The following is a 21,324-nucleotide window of genomic DNA, read 5'->3' on the forward strand; positions in this document are numbered from 1 at the left end:
CCGAACTAGGTCTGTGGATAGGATCAACATGTGGCCTGCAACTGCATTGTTTATCTTCCAAGGGTTCCAAGGCACGGTTCCAACGGTTTACGGCACATTGTGAGGATTCCACTTGCCTCCCCAGCCAAGTCCTGCAATCATCACCAGCAGTCCGCCACTTGCCTCGGGGTGCGCTACTCCCTATTGTAGCTCATGCATACAGATGCATTCTACTCCCTACCTACGTACGGAACCGCACCACCGCTCAATGTCAAAAAACGATCACTTATGTTGGGCTCGCTAGCTAACAATGTTTAATGCTTTTCTTATCACGTGTGTCCCAGCCAGCCATGCCGCCTGCCCCGCCGGTCTGTCACTTATTGCAGTCAAACACACATACAGGCACACGCACGCACACCACATGCGCCACGTGTGCACGCAGCAGGTAAGTAAGGCCGGCCCGCCCGCCACACTTGCTTGCCCACCCAGCCCACCAGCCGCCAACTACCATAACACCAGTTCCGTAATCAACTCGGTTGCCGTATCTTTCGTTGCTTTTACACAACACCTGCTGTCCGGAGCTGGCGGCGCCCGCCACCGCTGCTGCCGGTTCCTGAGGGCGGTGCGGTGGCCGCAGACGAAAACAGCTGCGCCGCCCGCGTCTGCAGCAGCTGCTGGGTCAGACCACCACCAACACCGGCGCCGCCGCCTTCCTGCTGCTGTGACTGCTGGGTGACGTCGCCGCTGCCCCCCCTGCCCTGCACCCACCGCTGCCAGTCCTCCCACGCCTGCTGCAGCGCCTGCTGCTGCTGGATGCCGCCGGCACCGCTACTGATGCTGCTGCCAGCGCCGTTGGCCTCGTCAGTAGTGCTACTGCCGGTGGCCCACTGCTGCCCCAGCCGCTGGCCCAGCAGTGTGCCCACGTCCTGCGCCAGCCGCCCCTGAGCTGACAGCCCCGGGACCGACTGGATCACCTGGTTGTTCCAATCCTGCACATGCACACAAGAAAACAACTAACGATATGCACACCGTACGTAGGCACGTATGTAAGGTGGCTTCAGGGTTTCGGGGAACGAATCAACTTGGGAATGGCTTCCGTGGCCCCTGCGTACACCCCGTGACTCGTGCTGGATCACATTACCCGTACACGCATCACATACACCCACGCGTACGTACGCGAATGCACTGCTGGCATTCACGGGTGCACACACACAAAACGCACACAAATCTACATACCTGGTATGCCTGCTGCATACTCTGGACCTGCTGAAACAGATTCGCACCATCGCTGCTGGTGCTACCGTTGCCACTGCCGCTACCGTTAAGACCGCCAATAGCATTGCCGTCACCGCTGCTGCTGCCGCGGGCACCGTTGCTGTTGCCGTTACCAATGGTGGCGCCTAGAGCCCGGGCCAACCACATGCGGGGGTCGCACTGCTGCTGCTGCTGCGTCTGCGTCTGGTTCTGCGCCTGATGCTGCCTCTGCACGCACGGGGGCGCGGGCGGGCAGGGTATAATAAACTTAAGGCAACAGGGGGGCGGGGGGGCGGCACATACGTTGTGTGTAACCATGTATCACGCACGCAGCGCGGGGGAGCAAGGAGGTGCGGAGGCTTGCTTGGAGGTGCGTGCCGAGCGAGTGCATATTAGTTCATCATTCATGCCAGCGGTGCACGGCGGCCCTTCGTTCATCCCACCTCGCCAACACCGCTGGAGCTGCCGCCGGTGCCACCAGAAGCAGCTGCAGCCGTTTTGGTCTTGCCAGAGCGGGCACCGCCGCCGACGCCCCCTCCGACTCCACCGCCGCCCCAGCGCCGCGCCACGAAGTCGCCGGCACTGTAGCCCGCGCCGCCGGCCTGCTGTGTGTTGAGCAGGTCGCAGCACATCCGGTCCAGGTACTGCTGACCCGTGGACCCCAGCCTGTGGATCCAGCAGCAGGTGGGTGTGGGAGGCATGCATGGCACGCATGGTGGGATGGAGGCATGGTGGAGGTTTCAGATGGCAAGGGGGAGCTTTTGGGGGGATTGCTGCCAGCAGGTTCCCGAGTTGGTTCGTTGGGTTTGGCGGGTGGGTGGGTGGGTGGGTGGGTGGGATGTATAATGGTGCATGGCCAAGGGTTGGTGTGTTACTGTGGAGTCCAGCCAGAGCAGTCGGGTGTGCGCTCTGGGCGCTCGCTCAGGGCAGGAGGTAGCTAGGTGCGCGTGGTGGCGGTAGCGTGAGCCCGGTGTGCCTAGCTAGCTGCCGCAGGCAGGTTGTCCCGAGTAATCGATCACGAGACTCGAGGAGGCAAACATGGAAATCATAGTTACACACAGACACACACACACACACACCACGACCGCTCACCCCTGGAAGGTTTGGCCGTACAGTCGAGCGTAGCTGTCGTACAGCTGGGAGAAGGGCGAGTTGGAGAGCGCCAGGGTGGAGGACAGTCCGGAGAAGAAGCGCGACAGGCCCCACTGCGGCGGGATAAGGAGGGGGGAGGGGGAGGGGGCGTGTGTGGCGGGGAGTGTACGTACGGGTGGCTGGGCATGTAGGCGTGGGCGTGGGTGTGTGGGCGTGGGCGCGTGTGTGGAGAACGCAAGGAAGGACAAGGGGTGTCAGCTTTGTACAGCTGGAAAATGGGCTGAGCCCCCGTACGCTTGGGAGCTAGTAGGCATGTATCGGCCCCAGAGCCTCAGCCCCCACCGCCTCATGCCCCTACGAAGCACAGGCGCGTGGCTGGGGACACCCGGGTTGGGGCCAGGGCGGGATTTCCCGCGCCATCCTTGTGCGTGCCTTGGAACATTACCAAACACCCCAAGCCTTTCTCTAGCCTCCTGCCATAGTCAACACCCTCCGGCGCCCCACGCTCAAAGGGCTAGGCGCGGGGCGGGGGCGACCTCGGGGCTTCTCGGCATCCTGGCGCGTCGGCAGGCATGGCTCGGCAACTTGCCGGGCAAGTCGCATGGTTTGGCTGTTGCACACAGTTTCGACATTCTTGCCCCAAGACGCTTGTCGTCGACATGTTTTGATACATGGTTGTAAGAAATTAGGGCCCGAGAGCTGTACTCGCGACCTCGCGAAAGTCAATTGTCTCTGGACGCGCCAAGGCACTTCTCGCTCCGCCCGAATTTTCCCTGCCACCTATTTACATGCAATAGGCATTAACACGTCCTAATACGTAGCAGTCGCGGTTTGCGCCAGTATGCTATGTTTTGCCGACGCACGAACGAACCAGCCACGGACAGGGGTGTTCCTGGGGGGCTTCGCCCCCCCCTGGAACGCTTCGCTGGGGGGGCTCAGCCCAAAAACCGCCGTGAGAGCATACGGAAAACGTGTGAGCATGTGCGTGTGTGTGCGCCGTACTGTCAAGGTGAACGTACCTGGCTGCAGACCTGGTCGAGCATCTGCTCGTACTGCGTGTTGGCTCGGTCTACGTACGCGTGTGTCCAATCAAGGGCAGCAGCACGAGGGTCGGGTGGCGGGAGGGCAGGACGGAGGTTAGGCATACATGCAGGAGGCCTCCGGGACGGCAGCAGGAGGGCGGTGAGCTATAGTCAGCCCGGTGCCGGGCACGGCGGGTGATGCCGGCGGGTGCCAGCACACGCACAATCCCCTCACTTACCCCTGCGCGCGGCGTCATACGCGCCCCACATGCCGCCCGTCGTGTTGCTGCCGCCCGTCATGTTGCTGCCGTTGGTGCCGTTGACGCTGCTGCTGGTGTTGCTGCTGGTGCCGTTGGCGGTGCCGTTTGCGTTGGTCATGAGGTCTTGCAGCGCCGCCGCCTGTGCGTCCAGCTGCCGCCGGGCCGCCTGGGTCTGAGCCGCCATGTCAGACAGCAGCTGGCCCTGCAGCAGCAGCGAGCAGGGGGCGGGAGGAGGAGGAGACGGTGCAGGGGGTGGGGGACGCGTGTGTGTATGTGTGCATCGGTGAAAAATGCAAGGATGCGCGCACACACACACACACACACACACACACACACACACAAACACACACGCAACACGTACACACACGCAGGTACGCGCGCACGCACGAACCTGGAAGCCCTGCCAGTCGCGGGCGGTGGCTGACCCCACAGGCGCCAGGCCAGTACCCGCGGTCCACCGGCCGCCGCCAATGGCATTGCCGCGGCCGCCGCTGTTGGTGGAGTTGTTGCTCCCACCCGCGCTGCCGTCACGGCCGCTGCTGCCTGCCGACGGCTGCTGCTGGCCGGCCCAGTTGGTGGTGGGGAGCTGGAAGTAGCCTGTTTGGCAGCAGATGGAGTTATGGGGATCACAGCAGCGGGCGGGTTCGCGCGTGCTCGGGGGTCTCAGGCATTGCACACGGGGCCAGACCCCTCTGCTATGAGTGTTCTGCACTTGGAATGAATTCCAAGCCGGCAATGATGGTACATGCGCGGCGGCAATGATGGTACATGCGCGGCACAACTGGATGGCAAGTCCAGCGCCAAACCCAGCACGCACCGAACAAGGGGAGGCCGCCAGCCAAGGCGCCCAATGCTGCTGAGCCGACGCCGCCGAGGTCGGATGCTGACTGCGCCAGGGCACCGCCACCGCTCTTTCCAACGCCACCAATGCCAATGTTGGAAATTGCACTGGTGATGGGAGCGGCGAGGCCGCTGCCGCCGGCTCCAAGCAGGGTGCTGGCGGCGCCCAATGCCGCCGGCGTTACCGCCGTAGGCACCCGTGGGAACAGGCGGTTAATCAGGCTAGCCGTGATACGGCCCACGGCACCGTCGGTCTGTTGGGTTTGAAAGGGGCAGTCAGGCAGGCAGGTAGGAAGCCAGGCAGGATGCATGTACAGTAACGGCGAGCGACACGCACCGGGGTGGGGAACCCGACTCACTACTTCTAGTCGCTGCAGCCCCTCGCTCCCCCTCCCCCTGCCAGAACACCCAACCTCGGCCGGCCCAGCCCGGCCCAGCCCAGCAGCCCGAAGCCCTCCGATCCCACGTACGTACGTACCAGCTGGCGCACCCCCGCCACACCGTCCTGCGGCGCCGCCTGCCCCGCCACCCCGCCCGCAGGCAGGCCACCAGCGCCGCCGCCAGCGCCACTCGCCGTGTTGAGCAACGCCGCCGGGTTGATGAGCCAGGAGTTTGCGGCGTCGGAGCCCGGCAGCAGGTTTAAGGGCGTTAGGGCGTCCGCCACGGTCGCCACCACTGGGCGTGTGCAGGCGCACGTGTGATGGTGTTGCATGGATGGGTGACCCGGGGCAGGTGGAGCCGGGGATGGCGCGAGGGGAGTAAGGGAGCAAGCGGGGGAGCGGCGATGTTGTGATGGACAGCAGCACGTGGATCCGGTTTACGTGTGTAGTGTGCCGCCGTGCTGGGTAGGTCGTCCAACAACACAGCCGCATGCAACTCCCAATAGTAAAGAGCAACCCCCCAGCCAGCTAGCGAGCGATCCTGTAAACCCACACACACGCGGGCACACCACCCGCCGCCTCGATCGCCACGCACCCACCATTGGAATTGCGCGCCAGTGACCGCACCACGAACAGCGCCAGAGCCGGAGGCACACCCAGGCCCTTCAGTAGCGCGAGCACGGCCTTTGCGCCGCTGCTCAGGAGGCCGCCACTGCCCACATTCCCCTTGCCGGGATCAGCGCTCAGCCCTAGGCCGCTGCTGCCCAGGCCCGCCGCGCCGCCCAAGCCGCTGCCTGCCAAACCGCCGCCCAGGCCGGGCCCCTGCCCCACCCAGCCCTGCCCGTTCAGCCCCTGGCCCAGGCCTGAGGTGCCAAGGCCGCCACCGCCGGGGGTGTAGGCGGACCCGACGACGCCGGCCACGGCGGAGGGGTCGAATATTTGCTCCTGTGCGCGCGGCGGGCGGGGTGCGGCGCGCGGGTGAACATGGAGGTGCGTAGAGTGGGGAGAGTGAGTGCGTGGGTAAGCCGTTGTGCAGCAGCAGCCAGGCGCACACGTATGGAAGCCCAGTAAGCGGCTATATGCAGTGGTGAACAGGACCACGGCGGCTGAGCTTTGCCACACGCACGCGAAATGAGATCCACCCTCCGCTTGTGACTCATCACAGACGTGCCCGTCCCCCCCAGTTCCAAGCAAACGTCCCTCTCCCCGCCCCCTCCCCCCACGCACACACCAGCTGTGCGGACGCAGGCACTGCCATAGTAGCCAGCAGTCCCATCAGCAGCAGTGCAGCAGAGGCGGAGGTGGAGGCCGCTGAGGCGGCGGACGAGTAGGGCCGGGCAATGCCGGCTCCGCGGCGCCGAGGTTGCTGCTGCCGCGAAAGCGTTGCCATCGTTGCTGCTACACCGGCGGCTATTGGGTATTTATTTAAGGTACTTGGAGTGCTGCAGAAGCCCCCCTTATTGCAACTGTCCTTGGCGCGGTCTGCCGTTAATTTTGGGCTGCTGCGTGAGCGAGAGGCGTGTAGTATAAGTGAGGGGTGTGGTCGGGTGCGTGTGCGTGCGCGCCAAATTCACTGGGTATAAGCTTGATCACTGTTTCTGTTAATCACCGGTAGGCTGCGTGTTTGAGAGTGCAAATGTCCTGTCCCTCGTTATTTGCGAATGCGAATGGCTGGGTTGACAAACCTGACAGTGTTCTGACTGATAGGGAGCCCATGTTGATTGACTGTTCGCGGCGGATGGTCGCCTGTCAGTCGCTCCCGATGATGAAGGCTGATCATCAAGGCCGGCTCGCAATTCGTAATATTTTCCAGGCATTCGCGCACTTGCCTTGGCCTCGCGCAGGCGTCCACATGATGGGCGCCTGCAAGGGTCGAGCGAACCTGCTGCCATCCAGTGCTGCTGCCAATGCCATTGGCAGCAGCCTGCCATCGATCGTGCCAGCTAGTATAGCTGGCGTCCACCTGCTGCCAACCAAGGTTGAGGGAGGGCCAAAGTGCGAGAGTACCGTATTATTAAAAAAGAAAGCCATCCGCCGGGTGGCAGCGCGTTTGCTCCGTGCACACGTTTGACCCATGCACATGCTTGCCCCTCGCTCCAACGTTTGCCCTGCCGCTTTAGTGAACGTGTCCACGGACAAGAAAAGGTGGCTCTCCCTCGCAAGGGAAAACGGAAAACAGCGACGCCTCTCAAGGGAAAAGTGGGCAGCGCCCGCGCCACGTCTCCCGGCTGAGGCCGCAAACGTATACCTCACCTCCCGCCCACATATATAGCCAGGGTCAGGTCGTACAGCACGGTCGTACAGGCACCGCCCGCCATTGTCCAGCCACGTCTCGCTGGCAAGCAACAGCACAGCAAACACCAATACGGTACTCACGCACGCACGGACATGTTATAAAGGGGGTGAAGCCCCTCATGATCGCTCTGCCGATGGTGGCTCAGCCCAAAAAAGCACGGTGGAAAACGCACTGGCCGGACTCCATACATGCATACGGAGGTCGGCAGCGTGGTGCACAGCACACCTCGATAGGAAACCGCTTGATGCAATGCGCAGCAGCCTATGCCGAGCTACGGGTGAGCAGCCGCTTAGACTTTAGTGTAAGCATGCACGAAGTGAAATCTGAGCCTTTCAGGTGATTAGCCGCATTACTCAACTCCACATGGTAGCATAGGAGTAGGAACGTGCCCCTCGCAAACAAGGGGGAATAATAAGTAGGACGTTATCATTTGTTGGCGTGAAAAGGATCACCCCGGCCAGGGCCCGAGGTTTCCACTAGGCAGGAAGGCACGCAAAGATCGTGCGCACCACCTTGTAACCCAACAACATACACACACGAACAAGGAGGTGGCTGCCTTATGGCAGGAAAAGGGCTGATCCCGGGTCGTTATCAACCCAGCCACCTTGACGCGGGCGCCTACTAAGCACACGCCTCTATGTTGGGGGCCTTTGGCATCCCCGCAAATCCGGACATGGCCGGTTGGGTGGGGTGCACAGTCCGTGCTAACCCGCAGCTAACAAACTAGTCACGTCACTCGCCGCCAATCGACACGTGCACCCTCAGCCCCACGCCCTGCTAGCGCCGTTCAGGCTCTCAGCCCAGGCTCTCCGCAACACACACGAAAAAAGTAGTAGGGAGCCCAGCCAACAGCGAGCCGCCGCCGAGCCCATACGGAAGAAATCATATCATAACACAACTTCGTTCATTCGCCGGCCATGACCTGCTGCTTACATACATGCAAGTAGTACTAGCATGCGTGTTGACAGCTGCTGCTGGAATGCACACACGGGCACGTCGCACTACCGTACGCACACGCACTTTAAAAACACAATCATCCAAGCACGGTGCGCGCACGCGCCCTGGACAGGGATGGCCGCCGCCGACGTGCGGCTCCTGAGGTGGCGCCTGCAGCTCGTCCCCAACAGCCACCACCAATCAGCCAGTTGCCGTTCTACGTTCATCACCATTTCTCAACAGCAAGCGTATGGTATCTTAAAATGCGGTTCCCTGAAACTAGTAAACCATTTCCCGACGTTGCCACCGATTTACCAGGCCCATCCAGCAGGCGGTGCCTGCCACGCTCTCCGTTGTAAGCAGGCTCCAGCAAATCACAGAAAGATTGCCTGATCAATTGGAGTATGAGCATGAGTCGGTTTCGTCCTATACACGTCTCCCATGAATGCGCAACTATGCATAAAAACGGGAAGGCAACCAACCACCCAGCTGCGCGCGTGCCACAGGCCCATTTTACGCTCCCCATTTTTGCTTCTCTTTAGTATATGATCCGTACTTGATGCTAGCAGCCTCGTTATCAGGTTCAGCGTCCACAGCGCAGGGTGTGCGACGGGGGAAGATTTGTGGCCGTCGGCGCCGGCCACTTTCACCACCGACACCCGCAAGTGGGTATAGAGCTTGAAGGGAAGGGTGCAAAGAATCGCTAAATGCGCATGTTGGGAAGGGCAATGAAAGGACTAAGATGTGTATGGAAGAATGTGGCATGCCCGAAGGCGCATGGAATCAGCAGGGGAGGCAATCCTCCCCAGCATGGAATGCTGGCTCCAGACCGCAGCACGGAGGATCTAGCGAATCACCCTCAATCATCTTCACCGTCCGGCGACACCGATTCCTGTGGGTGGGGCAGAGGAGCGGCCCGCGGAGCGGAAATAATCAGAGTGTGTGATGGAGCGACGTGCGCCGGTTCCTCGGCTCCCCGGCCCGTCCATCGGCCTCCCTCGGATACACACTTCCACTCTCCAGCCTCTGGTGCCACATCCTCCGATCCCTTTATCGCAGCTCCGCATCAGCTCCCTGCGCACACGTCACACGCGCTCACCAGTGCCCTGAGCACCCAGTCGTGGTTCAGCAGCTGCCGGACCGTGGGTCGGTCGCCGGGGTGCAGCCGCAGGCAGTCCCGCACGAACGCGCGGGCCGGCTCACTGACGCTGGAGGGGAAGCGAAGGGCGTCCGCGGGCTCCAGCGCACCGGGCGCGGCGGCGCCGCAGCCGGGGCGGGGCATGGGCGGCGGTCCGGCTGGGAAGGGCGTGAAGCCTACCAGCACTTGGTACATGAGCACACCCAGGCTCCACACGTCCACGGCCGGCGTGTAGGCCAGCTGGGCGTTGTCCTTGTTGTCCTCAGGCCCGCGCTTCAGAGGGCACACCACCACCTCCTGCGCGGCGGGGTGGGGCGGGCGGCAGGGGGCGCACGTTGGGTTCTGATAAGTTGGGTGGCTTGCACAGCAGGCCGGAACGAACTGACCGCCAATCCGCAATGTAGATGTACGGAGAGTCATGCTACATAAGCAGGTAGGACAGAGCATAGCAACCATATGCCCATGCCCTCCCTCCCACACGCCCTCCCTCGCTCCCTTACCGGCGCCATGTAGTCCTTGGACCCGGTCTTGGTCACGGCTCGCTCCTCGTGCAAGCACACGCTCACGCCGAAGTCGCACAGCTTCAGCTGCCAGTCCGGCGTGAACAGCAGGTTGTCGGGCTTGATGTCGCGGTGCACGATGCCGCGAGCGTGCAGGTAGGCAAGCCCCGCCAGCAGCGGCAGCAGCACCAGGTGCATGGTCTGGAACTCCGTCAGCCGGCCGCCCAGCTCCTTGATCACACGCGTCAGGCTGCCGCCGCGCATGTACTCCTGCACCAGCACCAGCACGTCGCCCTCCTGCGCGTGTGCGATTGAGAGGAGCGAGCAGGCGCGTGTTGGGAAGGGGACGGCTGCACGCATGTCAGGCGCCAGAGGCTGCTGGGGGTAGCACAACAGGCCGCACAATGAAATCTACAACAAAGGTCCCCAGGACTGCCACACGCAACACGGCCTGCTGACCAATGCACACGCACGTAACTGCCCAGCCGCCGCGTACCCCCGCCAGCAGCACGGCCCTTCATCGGCCCGGCCCTTCATCGGCCCGGCCCTTCATTGGCCCGGCCCTTCATTGACCCGCCCATGGTGGCCTGCGACTACTGCTGCCAGCTGCCTCATCACACGGCACGCACCCGAAAAGCGCCGATCAGATGGACGATGTTGTCGTGCGCCAGGCGCGAGTGGATGTCCAGTTCGCGGAGCACCTGATGAATAAATACATGAACAAGAAGGCATGTTGGACAGAGACGGCGGGCACTAGATACCATAGGCACTACGGAGCCGCGGTAGACGGGTGACGGCTGCTGGCCACACAATCACTGGTGTCCCCTGTTAGAGCGCACAGGTAAGCCCCGAGCAACGTCTTGCACAAGCAAACAAGTAAGAGCAGGTAAAACCGCAACACACTAGCGACACGAGATAGTATAGGCCCCATCAAGGCACGCGCCACACGCACCTGGTGTGTGAGGAAGGCGGACAGGCCAGTCAGGCAGTAGGCCTTGAGCACCACGTCCGTTTGGGACTGCAGGCAGTGGGCCTGTGGGGGTACGGATGGAGGTTGCAAGGACGTGTGGCGTGACGTGCGCATGGGGCGTACGCACGTACGTGTGAAACCACGGCCACGGTTTGGATGGTGATGGAACGAAACAATAGCCAGCCACGCATGCCGCGCCCGTCCTATGCTGCCAACCCAGTTGTGTCCCCAGCTAGACGAGCCTGGGCATGCCAGGCCGCTTTGTTAACTCAATAGCCCTTGCTATCTATCGCACCTTGAATACGGAGCTGGCGTAGCCCTCATACAGCTTGCGTACCACCTGTCATCACAATGCGCCATCATGCAAGGAGGCCTTATTCAACACACTTGCTTTGATTTAACTTCCGGGGCCACGCAACACCAGGTCCGTAGGCACCGGGCGACCCCGCCGCCCCCATCCTCACACGTCAAGGTCACACTCCCCGACCCCAACCCACTCACCTGGTAGTCAGCGAGCGCCCAGGTGCCGCCGTTCAGCCGCTCATGCAGCATGGCGGGCGGCGCCGCCGGAGACACGTGCAGCATGCCGTTACCCGGCAGCAGGCGAGGCACGTACCCGCTCCGTCTGCTGCGGCCGCCGCTGCCCTCGCGCGTCACGTGGTTGCCCGCCAGGGCCGCAGCGGCGTTGCTGCCAGCCACCGCCGCCGCCACAGGTGTAAGTGCTGGCTTGCCGCTGCCGGCGGCCGCGCGCTGTGTGGTCGCCACCACTGGCCTGGGCGAGGAGCCACCCTGATGATGAGGAAGCGCCGGCGGCTGCTGCTGGGTGGCGGCGGGTGTGTGCGGCACCACTGCTGGGGGTGAAGGCGCTGACGGCGGGGGCACACCGGCAGCGGCGCATGATGACGACGATAAAAATGGCGAAGGTGGCGTGGTGGGCGGCGGCGCGGCTACAGCAGCAGCCCTAACAGCAGCAGCCTTGGCCTCATCTGGAGCAGCGTGCCGCGGCGGGTCGGGCTGCTGCTGTCTCGCAACCCGCTGCACGTCCGCCGCCGGAGACGCCCCAGCAGCCGCCACAGCCGCACTGCCGCTGCCGCCGCGGCAATGACCGTCAGTGACGACCGCGGCAGGGGCGGTCTTGGGCGCAGCACGCGGCGAAGCATCCACGCCAGCACCACCGGCCACCGCCGCAGCTGCCGCAAAGGAGGAGGAGGAGGAGGCATGGGCGCTGCCCACCCCGCCACCCACATCGGCCACAGGCGGCGTCGCGACACCGGCCACCTTGCCACCAGCCCCACTGTCCTCTGCAACGCGCGCTTGGCTCGCTGCCCTCGCTCCCGCTCCCGCTCCCGCCAGCGGCGGCGGCGACGGCGACAGCGGCGGCGCGCTGTCCACACTGCTGCCGGCACTCATCGCGGCCACCACCCCCATGCCCACGCCCGCCGCAGCCGCTGCGTCCTTGGGAAGCAGGTACAGCTCGGCGCGCGAGGCGGGCGCGGAGGCAGAGGAGGCCGAGGTGCAGGGCGAGGTAGCCGCAGTGATGGAAGTGGCGTATGCTCTGGCGGCAGCAGAGGGCGCGGCGAGCGCAGGCGCCGGGACGGCGGCACAAGCGGCGGCGGCAGTAGCAGCCGCAGGAGCGTCGTCTGACGACACCACGTGCGGCAGAGGGCGAGGCACCCCCCAATGTGACGACGTCTCGCGGCTACTGCTGCCGCTGCCGCGCGCGCTGGGGGGCTTTGCCGCCAGTACAGACGTGATGGCCACCGGCCGCGCCTGCGGCGACGGCACCGTCGCAGCGGCGGCACCCACTGCAGGAGCAGAGGTGGCGGCGTTGGGAGAGAAAGCAGCAGCGGCGGCGGTGGCGGCGGCGGGCATCTTGGGCGAAGACGACGCGCACGGGGCAGCTGGAGCAGCCGCAGCTGCAGAAGCAGCAGACGCCGCCCGCCGTAGAAGCTGATTGCCATAGTCGTAGCCGCTATCGATGGCGCCGGGCACACCAGCAGCCGCCGGAGCGGCAGCGGCGAAAGCAGAAGCACCGATGCCGTCATCGCCACCACCACCAATTGAAGGCGGCGCCACCGGCGCTCCTATCAGCTGCATCACAGTGTCCTCGGCGTCAGCATCCAGGCCAGCAGATTCAATTGTGTGTATGGGCGCGGAAAGAGACAGCACCACCGATTGCATGCCCGCCCACAGGCTGCCTCCACCGCCGCCGCCGCCGCCGCCGCCAGGCGCACCGAGGCGGCTGGGGCGGCGCCGGATGGAGGTGGCGGTGATAGTGGTGGTGGCGGTGGTGGCGGTGGTGGCGGTGGTGGCGGTGGTTGTGGTGGCAGTTGGGCTGTTGCAGCGAGGCAAGGGGACGCCGATGTCGCTGCTGCGGGGCTGGACCGGCTGCAGGGACAACCCGCCGCCGCCAATGCTGCCGCTGGCGGAGCTGGCGGCCGCTGCAGCGGCAGCGGCGGCATCCGGCTGGGCGCGTGCGGCGGACGCAAACTGATTGACCGGGCCGCCACCGCGCGGGCTACCGCTGCCAGCAGCCATGCCCATGCTAATGCTGCAGCGGCCGCCACCACCAGCCGTGCCGCCGCCGCTGGCGAGGCCGCCAGTGGTCGCGCGCATGGAGACGCTGCCGCCGCCGCCGCCGCCCGTGGGCAGCAGGCTGCCTCGGGCAAACGGTGGGGGCGTGGGCATGGCAGTAGTACTGGGCACGGCGGCAGTGGCGGGCCCTGCCGCCACGGCCGTAGCCAACATCCTCGTACTGACGGTGGAGGCCGCCGCCGCCACTTGAGCGCTGCTACTTCTCTCGGCGTAGCCGCCGCCGCCGCCGCCGCCGCCGTCGCCAGTAGTGCTGGTGGCAGCGTCCGTCGCGGCCGCGCGGGACGTGCCGGCCGGGAAGGGCACGTGCAGCAGGGGTCCGCTGCGCATGGCTTTGATGGTGTTGCGGCGATGGTGCTGCGTGAGCGCTGTCGCAGGGGGGGACAGCAGCAGCGGCTGCGGGTCGCCGCCACGCTCCTCATCATCCGCAGACGTTGGGAAGATGGTGTTGCTCATGCGGCGGTGGATGGCGGTGGTCGTGACGCGGCGTGCCAAGGGCGAGGCCGCGGCGGCGGCGAGTTGCGGCAGCTGGCGCGACTGAGGTGCGTCGCTCCTGGCGCCGCCCGCGCTTGTGGGGGGCAGCTCGCCGTGGCCCCCGCCGGTGCACAGGGTACCGCCGCGCGCTCGGCCGTCATCCGTGACCTTGGGGCTCTCCAGACTCGGCAGCCTGAAGTACAGCAGGAAGGAACGGGCTGTAGGATCTTGTGGGCTTGAGTGCCTGGCATTCTACGCCCGTTTACAAGCAGGTTATCGTGGATGAACGCAGCAGCCTATCGCAAGCTGGTTTTCAGGTTTCCCAGCTGCCGCGCGTCGACAAACACGACAGGGAGTTGGGAACAGGAACTTGATTTCCAAACGCTGATGCAACCTTCTTCTCGAGGCGGCGTGCGACTTACCCCAGCAGTTTGGCCTTGACGCCAAATTTGTTCAGAATGCGAGTCGGTAATGTCAGGGAAGCGCGGTCAAGGGACGCCTCCACCTCCGCCACCGTGACATTCAGGCCGCCTCGTTTGAAGAGCGCGCCCTTGGGTGCGCCCGAGCTCGATTGCCCGGGCGGTGCACATTCCCGCAATGCGTCCTGTGTCTCGCTGGAAGGATTTGCCGAGCATGGTTCTGACGATTGGGATTGACGCTGACCACTGCTTGATATGGATAATTTATCCAGGAGCTTCTTGAGTCGTCCTAGGCCCATTGAATTGGATACTTCCTGCTGAATACGCGAGCTGGGTGTAGCCTATAGACCGGGTACATGCATCTGCAGCTTTAAGCTGGGGACTCGGTCGCAAAAGTATCGCGGTCAAGGTCGCTGGTGCGCGGGCCGCCGAACAGGCTTCGCGCAAGCTGTTGATATGTTTTTGTAAAGCTTAACCACGTCCTGTTACAAGCTAGCATTCGGTATACTAGTAAATCTCAGAGCTCGGTCGACTGAATTGCACTTCGGTTATCGGCCTGTATGAGCAGTATGAACATTTTGGTGTGAGAAGCCAGCAGCGCTGACCAGCAGCGCTGGCCTGCACCGCAGACGCCATTCGCATACACAAACCGCCAAGCATGAAGCTAACAGAGAGGAATATGTGCCCGTGCTTGGTTACACCCATCCGCGTCATCCGCCCCGCACTCTCGGGCGTTATCACGCCCTCCCTCCCCCCCGTCTCCCCCCGCCGCGCCTTGGCGTGCAAATCCGTGCCAGCAAGCCCCCGCGCCCCGCCGCCCTGGACCCCTCCGGCCCCTAGCATGCATAAAGAGTTACAGGCCCATGCCGCGACACGGCACCCGCATTCAACCCGCCTCGACCTAGGTTTCTTGGGCTGAGCCCCCCAAGCGGCGATTCAGGGGGTGTAAGCCACCCAGAAACGGGCGGTCGCCGGCACCAAACTCAATACTGGCGCAAATCGCGACTTCAAGGTCTATTGGTCTCAAACACCGTAGGCGGCGGGTCAAACTCATTGCCGGAGCGAGAAGCGACTTCACGAGTCCGTAACGGGATGGACATTCGCGGGCCCGTAAAGACCCCGCCACGCCCCAAGTTCGCCCTCTTTCCGGCGCCACCAGCTGCCATAGAGCCGACATCTGCACCACCAGCTGCCCTAGAGGCGTGAACGGCCTGCCAAGGATCATCACAGGTGAGCGTTCCTGGGCGTTTCTTTGGAGCGTCGAGCTCCTGTATTGCTCCTGCTCCTTTTCAAACGCTGACCATCGACAGTCGCAGTCTCTGGCCAGCTGGGCGCGTCCGCGATGGGTCTCTGGCCGTATAGTCTGACAAGCAAGGGGGCCGTGGGTGGCCCCGCAGCCCAACTGTCAGCACGCACACAAGCAAGCGCCCACATGCGCGATGAACACAGCAAGCCAACGCACGTCGCACCGCAAGGTGCTCGACAACAAAGGTGACTCCCCCTCTCCAGCGAAACGTGGGCTGCACCCATGCCACGTTGGTGCGTGTCTGAGGCCGAAGGTTCCGAAACTACCTCATCTCCCGGACATAGCCGGGGTCGGTTTGTACAGGCACCGCCACGAGGCACCGCCCGCCATGTGTCCAGCCGCGTGTCACGGCAGCCCCGCCCGGCCGCCGGCGCGGCCCCATATGCTCGGCGCCGACCGCCGGCGGCGGGTTTGGAACCCTTTGGACTTCGCGGCGGCAAGCCACGGCCATGGCATCACCGGCGCGATATCGCGCTGCGCCGGAGGCGTGTGCTCAGGCCGTGGCAGCCCCCTGGCCTGCTGCTGCTGCGTCCCGCCTACTACGGCAGCGGCGGCGCTGGTCCGTGACACCGTGTCACGCCCGACCTCAGACCGACCTCCCGTGCCGACCCCAGACCGACCTGTGCTGTGCCGGCCGCTGCCGCCTCCGCCCCTGACACCGACGCGCCTCCTGCTGCTGCCACCGCCACCGCCGCCGCCATCACTGCTGTCGCTGCTGCTACTGCTACTGTTACTGTGGCGGCATGGGCTCCGGTAGCGGCGGGGTGCGGTGCGCCAGTGCCTCCGCCATTTGCACGAGCTGCGGCGATGGGGGGCGGGCTTCTTGAATACCAGCCCAAACTCAACCAAACCAAGCGAAATTAGCGGAGCACAGGCAGAGGCGAAAGATGCAAGCAATAACACTTATGGGGGAGCAGGGGGGCCATGGGGGCAGGTTCGGGTAGGGGTTGAACCCGATTCCAATTAAAGCGTGACTGATCCAGGCAAGGTCAGGGAAGGGCCCCTCCATCAGGGACAGGCCTATGGAAGACACGGGCACGGGCGGGCAGGTCGACCCGTGGTGAACCCCCGCCCCCCCCCCGCATGGCGCCTTTGGGAACGCCCCCCGCCCGTCCACTAAGGTCCTTTGTCCATCCCTGGCCCCACCCAGTGCCCTCGTTGCACCATCCTACTCCGCCCCCCCACACGCCGCCCACATGCCCCACACGCCGCCCACATGCCCCACACGCCGCCCCCGCCTTCAGTTTTCCACCCGCCCGCCCACCCTTCCCGTGATCCCCCCCCCCCCAGCCCCGCACCTGGTCGGCGCTGGGTCGCTGGCTGGGCTCTGGCGCCATGGCCGCTGCCACCAGCTCGTGCAGCTCGGGCGGGTAGGCGGGCCCGGGGGGGCGGGCCCAACCGATGGCGCAGCTGCACGTGTGTGTGACGGGGCGCCCCAGGGGGGGGGGGGTACATCCATGATTAGTGATGGAAGTGGTAGACGGTAGCGGTAGACGGGGCAAGGCGTGCCAAGGTGTGGGCATGGCAACAAGGCGGCACGGCGGCACGGCGCTCGGAGGGCAGTTTTTTGGGGGGGATGGTAAAACAACCGCACCCCCAACCCCGTGGTAAGGCCCCCAAGATCGCATGCCCATGTAGGGTGCGCCCCCCCCCCCATGTGCCCCATGTGCCCCATCCCTCGCGCCCCCACCCAATCCATGTGCCCCATCCCGCATGTACCATCCTACCCACCCTGCCCAATCCCCCGTGCCTAATACCCCCTGCCACCTCCCTGTCCAACCCCTCACCCCACCCCACCCCACCCACACACATATAAACCCCGCCGCCGCCCCCCACCCAGGCCTGCTGTCTACTTCGCTACACTTATCTGTACCAATCCTTGCAACCCCCCCCCCCCCCCCCGCACCACCCCCCGCACCACCCCCAGCTGCACCCACTTGAGCACCGCCAGCGCCAGACTGCCCCCCGCGGCGTTGGTGGCCCGGGCGAAGGGCGGCTCGCCGTACATGATCTGAAACAGCGAGGCGCCTGCAGGGAGGGTGGGATGGGCGGGGCGGGGGGTAGCCGTTCATGGAGAACAGACAGGGTGGGTGGGTGGCAGCAGCCGACACGGTGTCCGAAGCAATGTCACCCCCGTCCCGCGGACCCATAATCCCTCCGCTTCCCTGCCCGTTTGCTCCCCGCTCCCCCTTTCCCTCCAATCCTGGCTGCTGCTGCTGCCCCCCCCCCACACACACACACACCTAGCGCCCACACACAGACACACCCAGCGCCCCCACACACGCACACACACACACACACACACACACACACACACACACACACCTAGCGCCCACACGTCGCAGGCGCTGTAGTCCAGGGGGGCGGGCGAGGGCACGTCCAGCAGCTCCGGGGCGCGGTAGGGCGCAGAGCAGTGGGCCTGCGCGTGCGGGGGCGGGGGATTGCAAGTTGGAAACATTGGGAACAGGATACAAGCAGGGGGATCAGGTCGCAAATACCAGCCCAAGCTAAACCACACCAAACTAAGCCAGCGAAGGGGAGGAGGCGGAAGAGGAGGAGGCGCGATAAGAGGAGGCGGCGGCGGCGGTGTTGGACGTGCTGACACAGGGAGTGGAGATCCGGCCCGCAGATGCCCGCCGACATCCGCCCAGTGCCCTCGCAGCCCCCCATACAACCACAGACCACACCACGCACCGACACACGTGCGCGCCTCCCCCCCACACACACACCGCGCGCTCCCGTCGCTCACCTCCGCGTCCTCCTGCAGAGCCAGTGCCGCCGCGCGGTTGGGCACATGCGCCTTGGCGGGGCGGGCACTGCCAAAGTCCATCACAACACACCGGTACCTGCGGGGGCGAAGGGGAGGGCAGCCGTCCATGGAGAACCCAGGGGGGGGGGGTACATTCATGATTACAGCGGGGGGTAGTTATGTTCCAAGCCGAGCTAAACCAAGGCCGGGGCTGCAGCCGCCTGGGCTGCAGCAGCCCGGCCCGCCGCCAGCCACAAGGCCGCACAGCAGCGCCAACACACGGGCGTGTTGGCAGCGGGCGGGACTGCTGCTGCATGGGTGTGTGGCTGGGCTGGCGAGGCCACACGCAACACGTGCCAAACCCAAACCCAACCCAAACCCCAGCCCTTCAGGCAACACTCCCCACCTGGCGCCCGGGGGGAACAGCCCGGTCCCGCCGCCGCCCTCGCTCAGCAGCCGCCCCCCAGCCTCCACGTCTTGTCCGGCGGCGTGATGCAGGTGGCCGGGGCCCTGAAGCGGCCGAGCCAGGCTACTGCTGACGCTGCTGCTACTGCCGCCGCCGGTCGGCCGCCGGCCCGTGCCTGTCCCCTGCCCGAGCCACTGCGGTTGCGGTTGGGACGGTTGGGACTGGCGGTTGGCTGGGTGGTCGGGGTTGGAGGCGATGAGCACGTTGAGCGGCTTGAGGTCTCTGTGGGCGGGAGGGGGCGCGCGTCCGGTGCACGCGTGAGGAGTTGAGCACACACGCAACGAGCACACATGCGGGCACACACACGAGCACACACACGAGCTCACAGCCAAGCTCACAGCCGAGCTCACACACAAGCTCACAGCAGCGCATATAAGATACATGCGAGCAGACATGGAGCTGGGCTGGAAACGCCGGGGCCCACCTGTTGCCGGCCGAGCACAAGACCCGTACTCATGGCGGCACAGTCCCGTACACGCAGTCCCGTACACGCAGTCCCACACCCACCTGTGCGCGTAGCCGTGCCCGTGTATGTGCCGCGTTGCCCGCGCCATCTGTGTTGTGTGGGGCGTGCGGGTTCAGCTGCAAAGACGATAACAGCAGCAGCAGCAGCTGCAGCAACGAAACCGCAGGGTGCGCTGTATCTGGCACATACGCACACACACATACGCGGCATCCTGTTCATCACACAAACACACGCACTCTCCCTAGCCACCATGGCATTCCGCCAGTCCACACACGCAACGCACCTGGATGAACAGCGACAGAACATCCGCAGTGGCCAGCCGCTCTCCCCGCGCCGCCAGCCGCTCCAGCTCCGCAGCCAGCGTGCCCTCACGAAACACCGGGAACAGGAAGCACGCCACGCGGGAGCAAGACGCCGCCACCTCCACCGCCGCGCCGCCACCCGACGACGGCATGCCTCGCTGCCCGTCAAGCCCCCGGGCCGGCGCTTGCGGGTGCGGTTGCGTCATGTGCGGGTGAGCCGTCGCGAGCGCCCACGGCGCGCCCTTGGGCTGCAGCGGCTGCGGCTCGTGCAGCGTTGCGTGGGAGTGGTAGTGCGGGTGCTGAGGCTGCGGTTGGGGCGGTTGGCCGCGGTCCCCGAAGGCGGCGTTGTAAAGGCTGGACGGGCTGTGGCCGGCGGCGCCAGCCGCTGAGGCTGTGCCGCTGGGCGGCGGCGCCGCCGCCGGCGGGAGGGGCGGTCCGGCGGGCGGCCCGGGCTCGCTGCAGCAGTAGTCCAGCAGGGGCAGTATGTTGGGGTGGTGCTGCACGGCCAGGTGGATCATCATCTCCTGCTGCACTGCGTCAAAGTGCTCGCCAGACTGCACCAGCACCTGCGGGGCGAGGGAGGCGGAGGGGGTGGCCGTTCATGGAGAGCAGGTAAGGAGGCAGGGGCGAGTAGGGAGAGATGGTTACGGGGCTGCAATGCAATGTGGGGAGAGAAGGAAGGAGGGACAAGGGAAGTGCGGGGGCCTGTGTGCAGGTGTGCAGTGCATACAACTAGCCTTGCCGGACCTCGCGTCCGCGCCCTAGTTACTGAGGTAACTTGCGGCACCGCCACCCGCACCGACGCAGCCGCAGCCACAGCCCCACTGCTAGCACCACCACTAGCACCACCGCCACAGCTACCGCCGAGCCGCCATCTGTCACTTTCACACGCCGCCACCGCCACTGGGCACCACCACCGCCACCGCCACCGCCACCGCCACCGCCACCGCCACCGCCACCGCCACCGCCACCGCCACCGCTGCCTCGAGCAGCCGGCCCCCGGGCCCCCCCAGCCCCGCACCTTCTTGAGGGCTCGCAGCTCGGGATCGGGGTGTGTGCGGTACGGCGTGGGCGCCTCCTGCACCAGCAGCACCACCGCATAGCCGCCCTCGCCCAGCTGGGGGGTGGGCAGGGGGAGAGGGAGGGGGGGGCACGGTGAGCGTGTGTGTTTTACACGTGCGTGTGTTGCGCGTGTGTTGGGTTTTGTAGCGGGTCGAAGTGAGACAAAATGAGTCCAAGCGGGTGTGTTCTGCAGCGAGAGTAGCGCTTATGCTTGTACAAAATAGCGGCGCTCCCGCGTACCGCACTTGACACGCATGTGTACACCCGCACGCACGAGCACACCGCCTCCACACTCCTACTACTCCGCTCCCGAGCCCTTCACACGCGGTCACGCGCCCCACTCCCCCCCTCCCCACCTGCTGCAGCACCCGAAATTTACGGTGTCCCACATATATGGGCTCGGCCTGGGGATTCCACCCAGGCAGCAGCGCTGTGGCCCATGTTTGGAGCCCGCAGGCCGCCCAAGGCACATATGCGGCAATAGAGCTGAGCGCCCAGCCACCGCAGTCCTCCAGCCAACTCATTTTCTGGAGCGAGCCCATCTAGTCTCCTCGCTGTGAGCAAGTTGTCAAGCGGCCATGTTAAAGCGACGCCGCTCCCGTCGGAAATGTAGGTTGCGCGTCTCGTCGGATAGGTGCCGCTGGCGCAGATTGAAGCGTGTGAAGGCTTAAGGTCTTTTTGGTACGTTTGCAAACCGCTTTAAACCCTTGCGAGGCCCCGCTGCCGGTGCTGCGTTTTGCGACCTGAAAGTTTGGGAATTGGGGGACACTTCGTGATGCTTTAAACTTATTCTTGCATAAGTAGAGAATGTTCTTTATCAT

At 64.8% G+C, this 21,324-nt stretch overlaps 3 protein-coding genes across 3 annotated transcripts; all 3 read right to left on the reverse strand.

The window, feature by feature from the left end:
• Nucleotides 1-10: 10 nt before the first annotated feature.
• Nucleotides 11-6,626, reverse strand: CHLRE_09g396028v5 (uncharacterized protein). The gene is made up of 11 exons (XM_043065785.1): nucleotides 6,059-6,626; nucleotides 5,427-5,772; nucleotides 4,926-5,122; nucleotides 4,425-4,701; nucleotides 3,999-4,204; nucleotides 3,587-3,809; nucleotides 3,345-3,394; nucleotides 2,326-2,438; nucleotides 1,677-1,899; nucleotides 1,216-1,461; nucleotides 11-968 (listed from the first exon to the last, which is right to left on the reverse strand). The coding sequence occupies exons 1-11, from the start codon at nucleotides 6,215-6,217 to the stop codon at nucleotides 537-539; spliced, it is 2,472 nt and encodes an 823-aa protein (XP_042921271.1). The 5' UTR covers nucleotides 6,218-6,626; the 3' UTR covers nucleotides 11-536.
• A 202-nt stretch (nucleotides 6,627-6,828) lies between these two features.
• CHLRE_09g396065v5 (uncharacterized protein) lies at nucleotides 6,829-14,786 on the reverse strand. The gene is made up of 8 exons (XM_043065787.1): nucleotides 14,156-14,786; nucleotides 11,169-13,926; nucleotides 10,963-11,007; nucleotides 10,650-10,730; nucleotides 10,327-10,398; nucleotides 9,698-9,994; nucleotides 9,159-9,494; nucleotides 6,829-8,951 (listed from the first exon to the last, which is right to left on the reverse strand). Exons 1-8 carry the CDS (start codon nucleotides 14,449-14,451, stop codon nucleotides 8,919-8,921), a joined length of 3,918 nt encoding a protein of 1,305 aa, XP_042921272.1. The 5' UTR covers nucleotides 14,452-14,786; the 3' UTR covers nucleotides 6,829-8,918.
• Nucleotides 14,787-14,835: 49 nt separating this feature from the next.
• On the reverse strand, nucleotides 14,836-21,313 carry CHLRE_09g396102v5 (uncharacterized protein). The gene is made up of 10 exons (XM_043065788.1): nucleotides 20,860-21,313; nucleotides 20,463-20,558; nucleotides 19,423-20,007; nucleotides 19,181-19,227; nucleotides 18,614-18,895; nucleotides 18,208-18,304; nucleotides 17,784-17,877; nucleotides 17,396-17,486; nucleotides 16,757-16,868; nucleotides 14,836-16,257 (listed from the first exon to the last, which is right to left on the reverse strand). The coding sequence occupies exons 1-10, from the start codon at nucleotides 21,043-21,045 to the stop codon at nucleotides 16,189-16,191; spliced, it is 1,659 nt and encodes a 552-aa protein (XP_042921273.1). The 5' UTR covers nucleotides 21,046-21,313; the 3' UTR covers nucleotides 14,836-16,188.
• Between the last annotated feature and the right edge of the window lie 11 nt (nucleotides 21,314-21,324).

Source organism: Chlamydomonas reinhardtii, chromosome 9 (assembly GCF_000002595.2).
Source record: "Chlamydomonas reinhardtii strain CC-503 cw92 mt+ chromosome 9, whole genome shotgun sequence".
Taxonomy (NCBI): Eukaryota; Viridiplantae; Chlorophyta; class Chlorophyceae; order Chlamydomonadales; family Chlamydomonadaceae; genus Chlamydomonas; species Chlamydomonas reinhardtii.

Bases quoted from the DNA above. Each gene is read 5' to 3' on its own strand.
- CHLRE_09g396102v5 (XM_043065788.1), bottom strand. From the start codon at position 21,045: ATGGGCTCGCTCCAGAAAATGAGTTGGCTGGAGGACTGCGGTGGCTGG. The intron at 18,896-19,180 runs GTGGGTGTGGGA...TCCCGCCCACAG, and splicing joins GGGCACGGCTACGCGCACAG to AGACCTCAAGCCGCTCAACG. The intron at 17,878-18,207 runs GTGAGCGACGGG...CCGCACGCGCAG, and splicing joins CTCTGCAGGAGGACGCGGAG to GCCCACTGCTCTGCGCCCTA.
- CHLRE_09g396028v5 (XM_043065785.1), bottom strand. From the start codon at position 6,217: ATGGCAACGCTTTCGCGGCAGCAGCAACCTCGGCGCCGCGGAGCCGGC. The intron at 3,810-3,998 runs GTTCGTGCGTGC...CTGCTGCTGCAG, and splicing joins GCGACTGGCAGGGCTTCCAG to GGCCAGCTGCTGTCTGACAT. The intron at 1,462-1,676 runs GTGGGATGAACG...CCGTGCGTGCAG, and splicing joins GCTCCAGCGGTGTTGGCGAG to AGGCAGCATCAGGCGCAGAA.
- CHLRE_09g396065v5 (XM_043065787.1), bottom strand. From the start codon at position 14,451: ATGGGCCTAGGACGACTCAAGAAGCTCCTGGATAAATTATCCATATCA. The intron at 13,927-14,155 runs GTAAGTCGCACG...GCTGTACTTCAG, and splicing joins GTCAAGGCCAAACTGCTGGG to GCTGCCGAGTCTGGAGAGCC. The intron at 9,495-9,697 runs GTAAGGGAGCGA...CCCGCCGCGCAG, and splicing joins CCAAGGACTACATGGCGCCG to GAGGTGGTGGTGTGCCCTCT.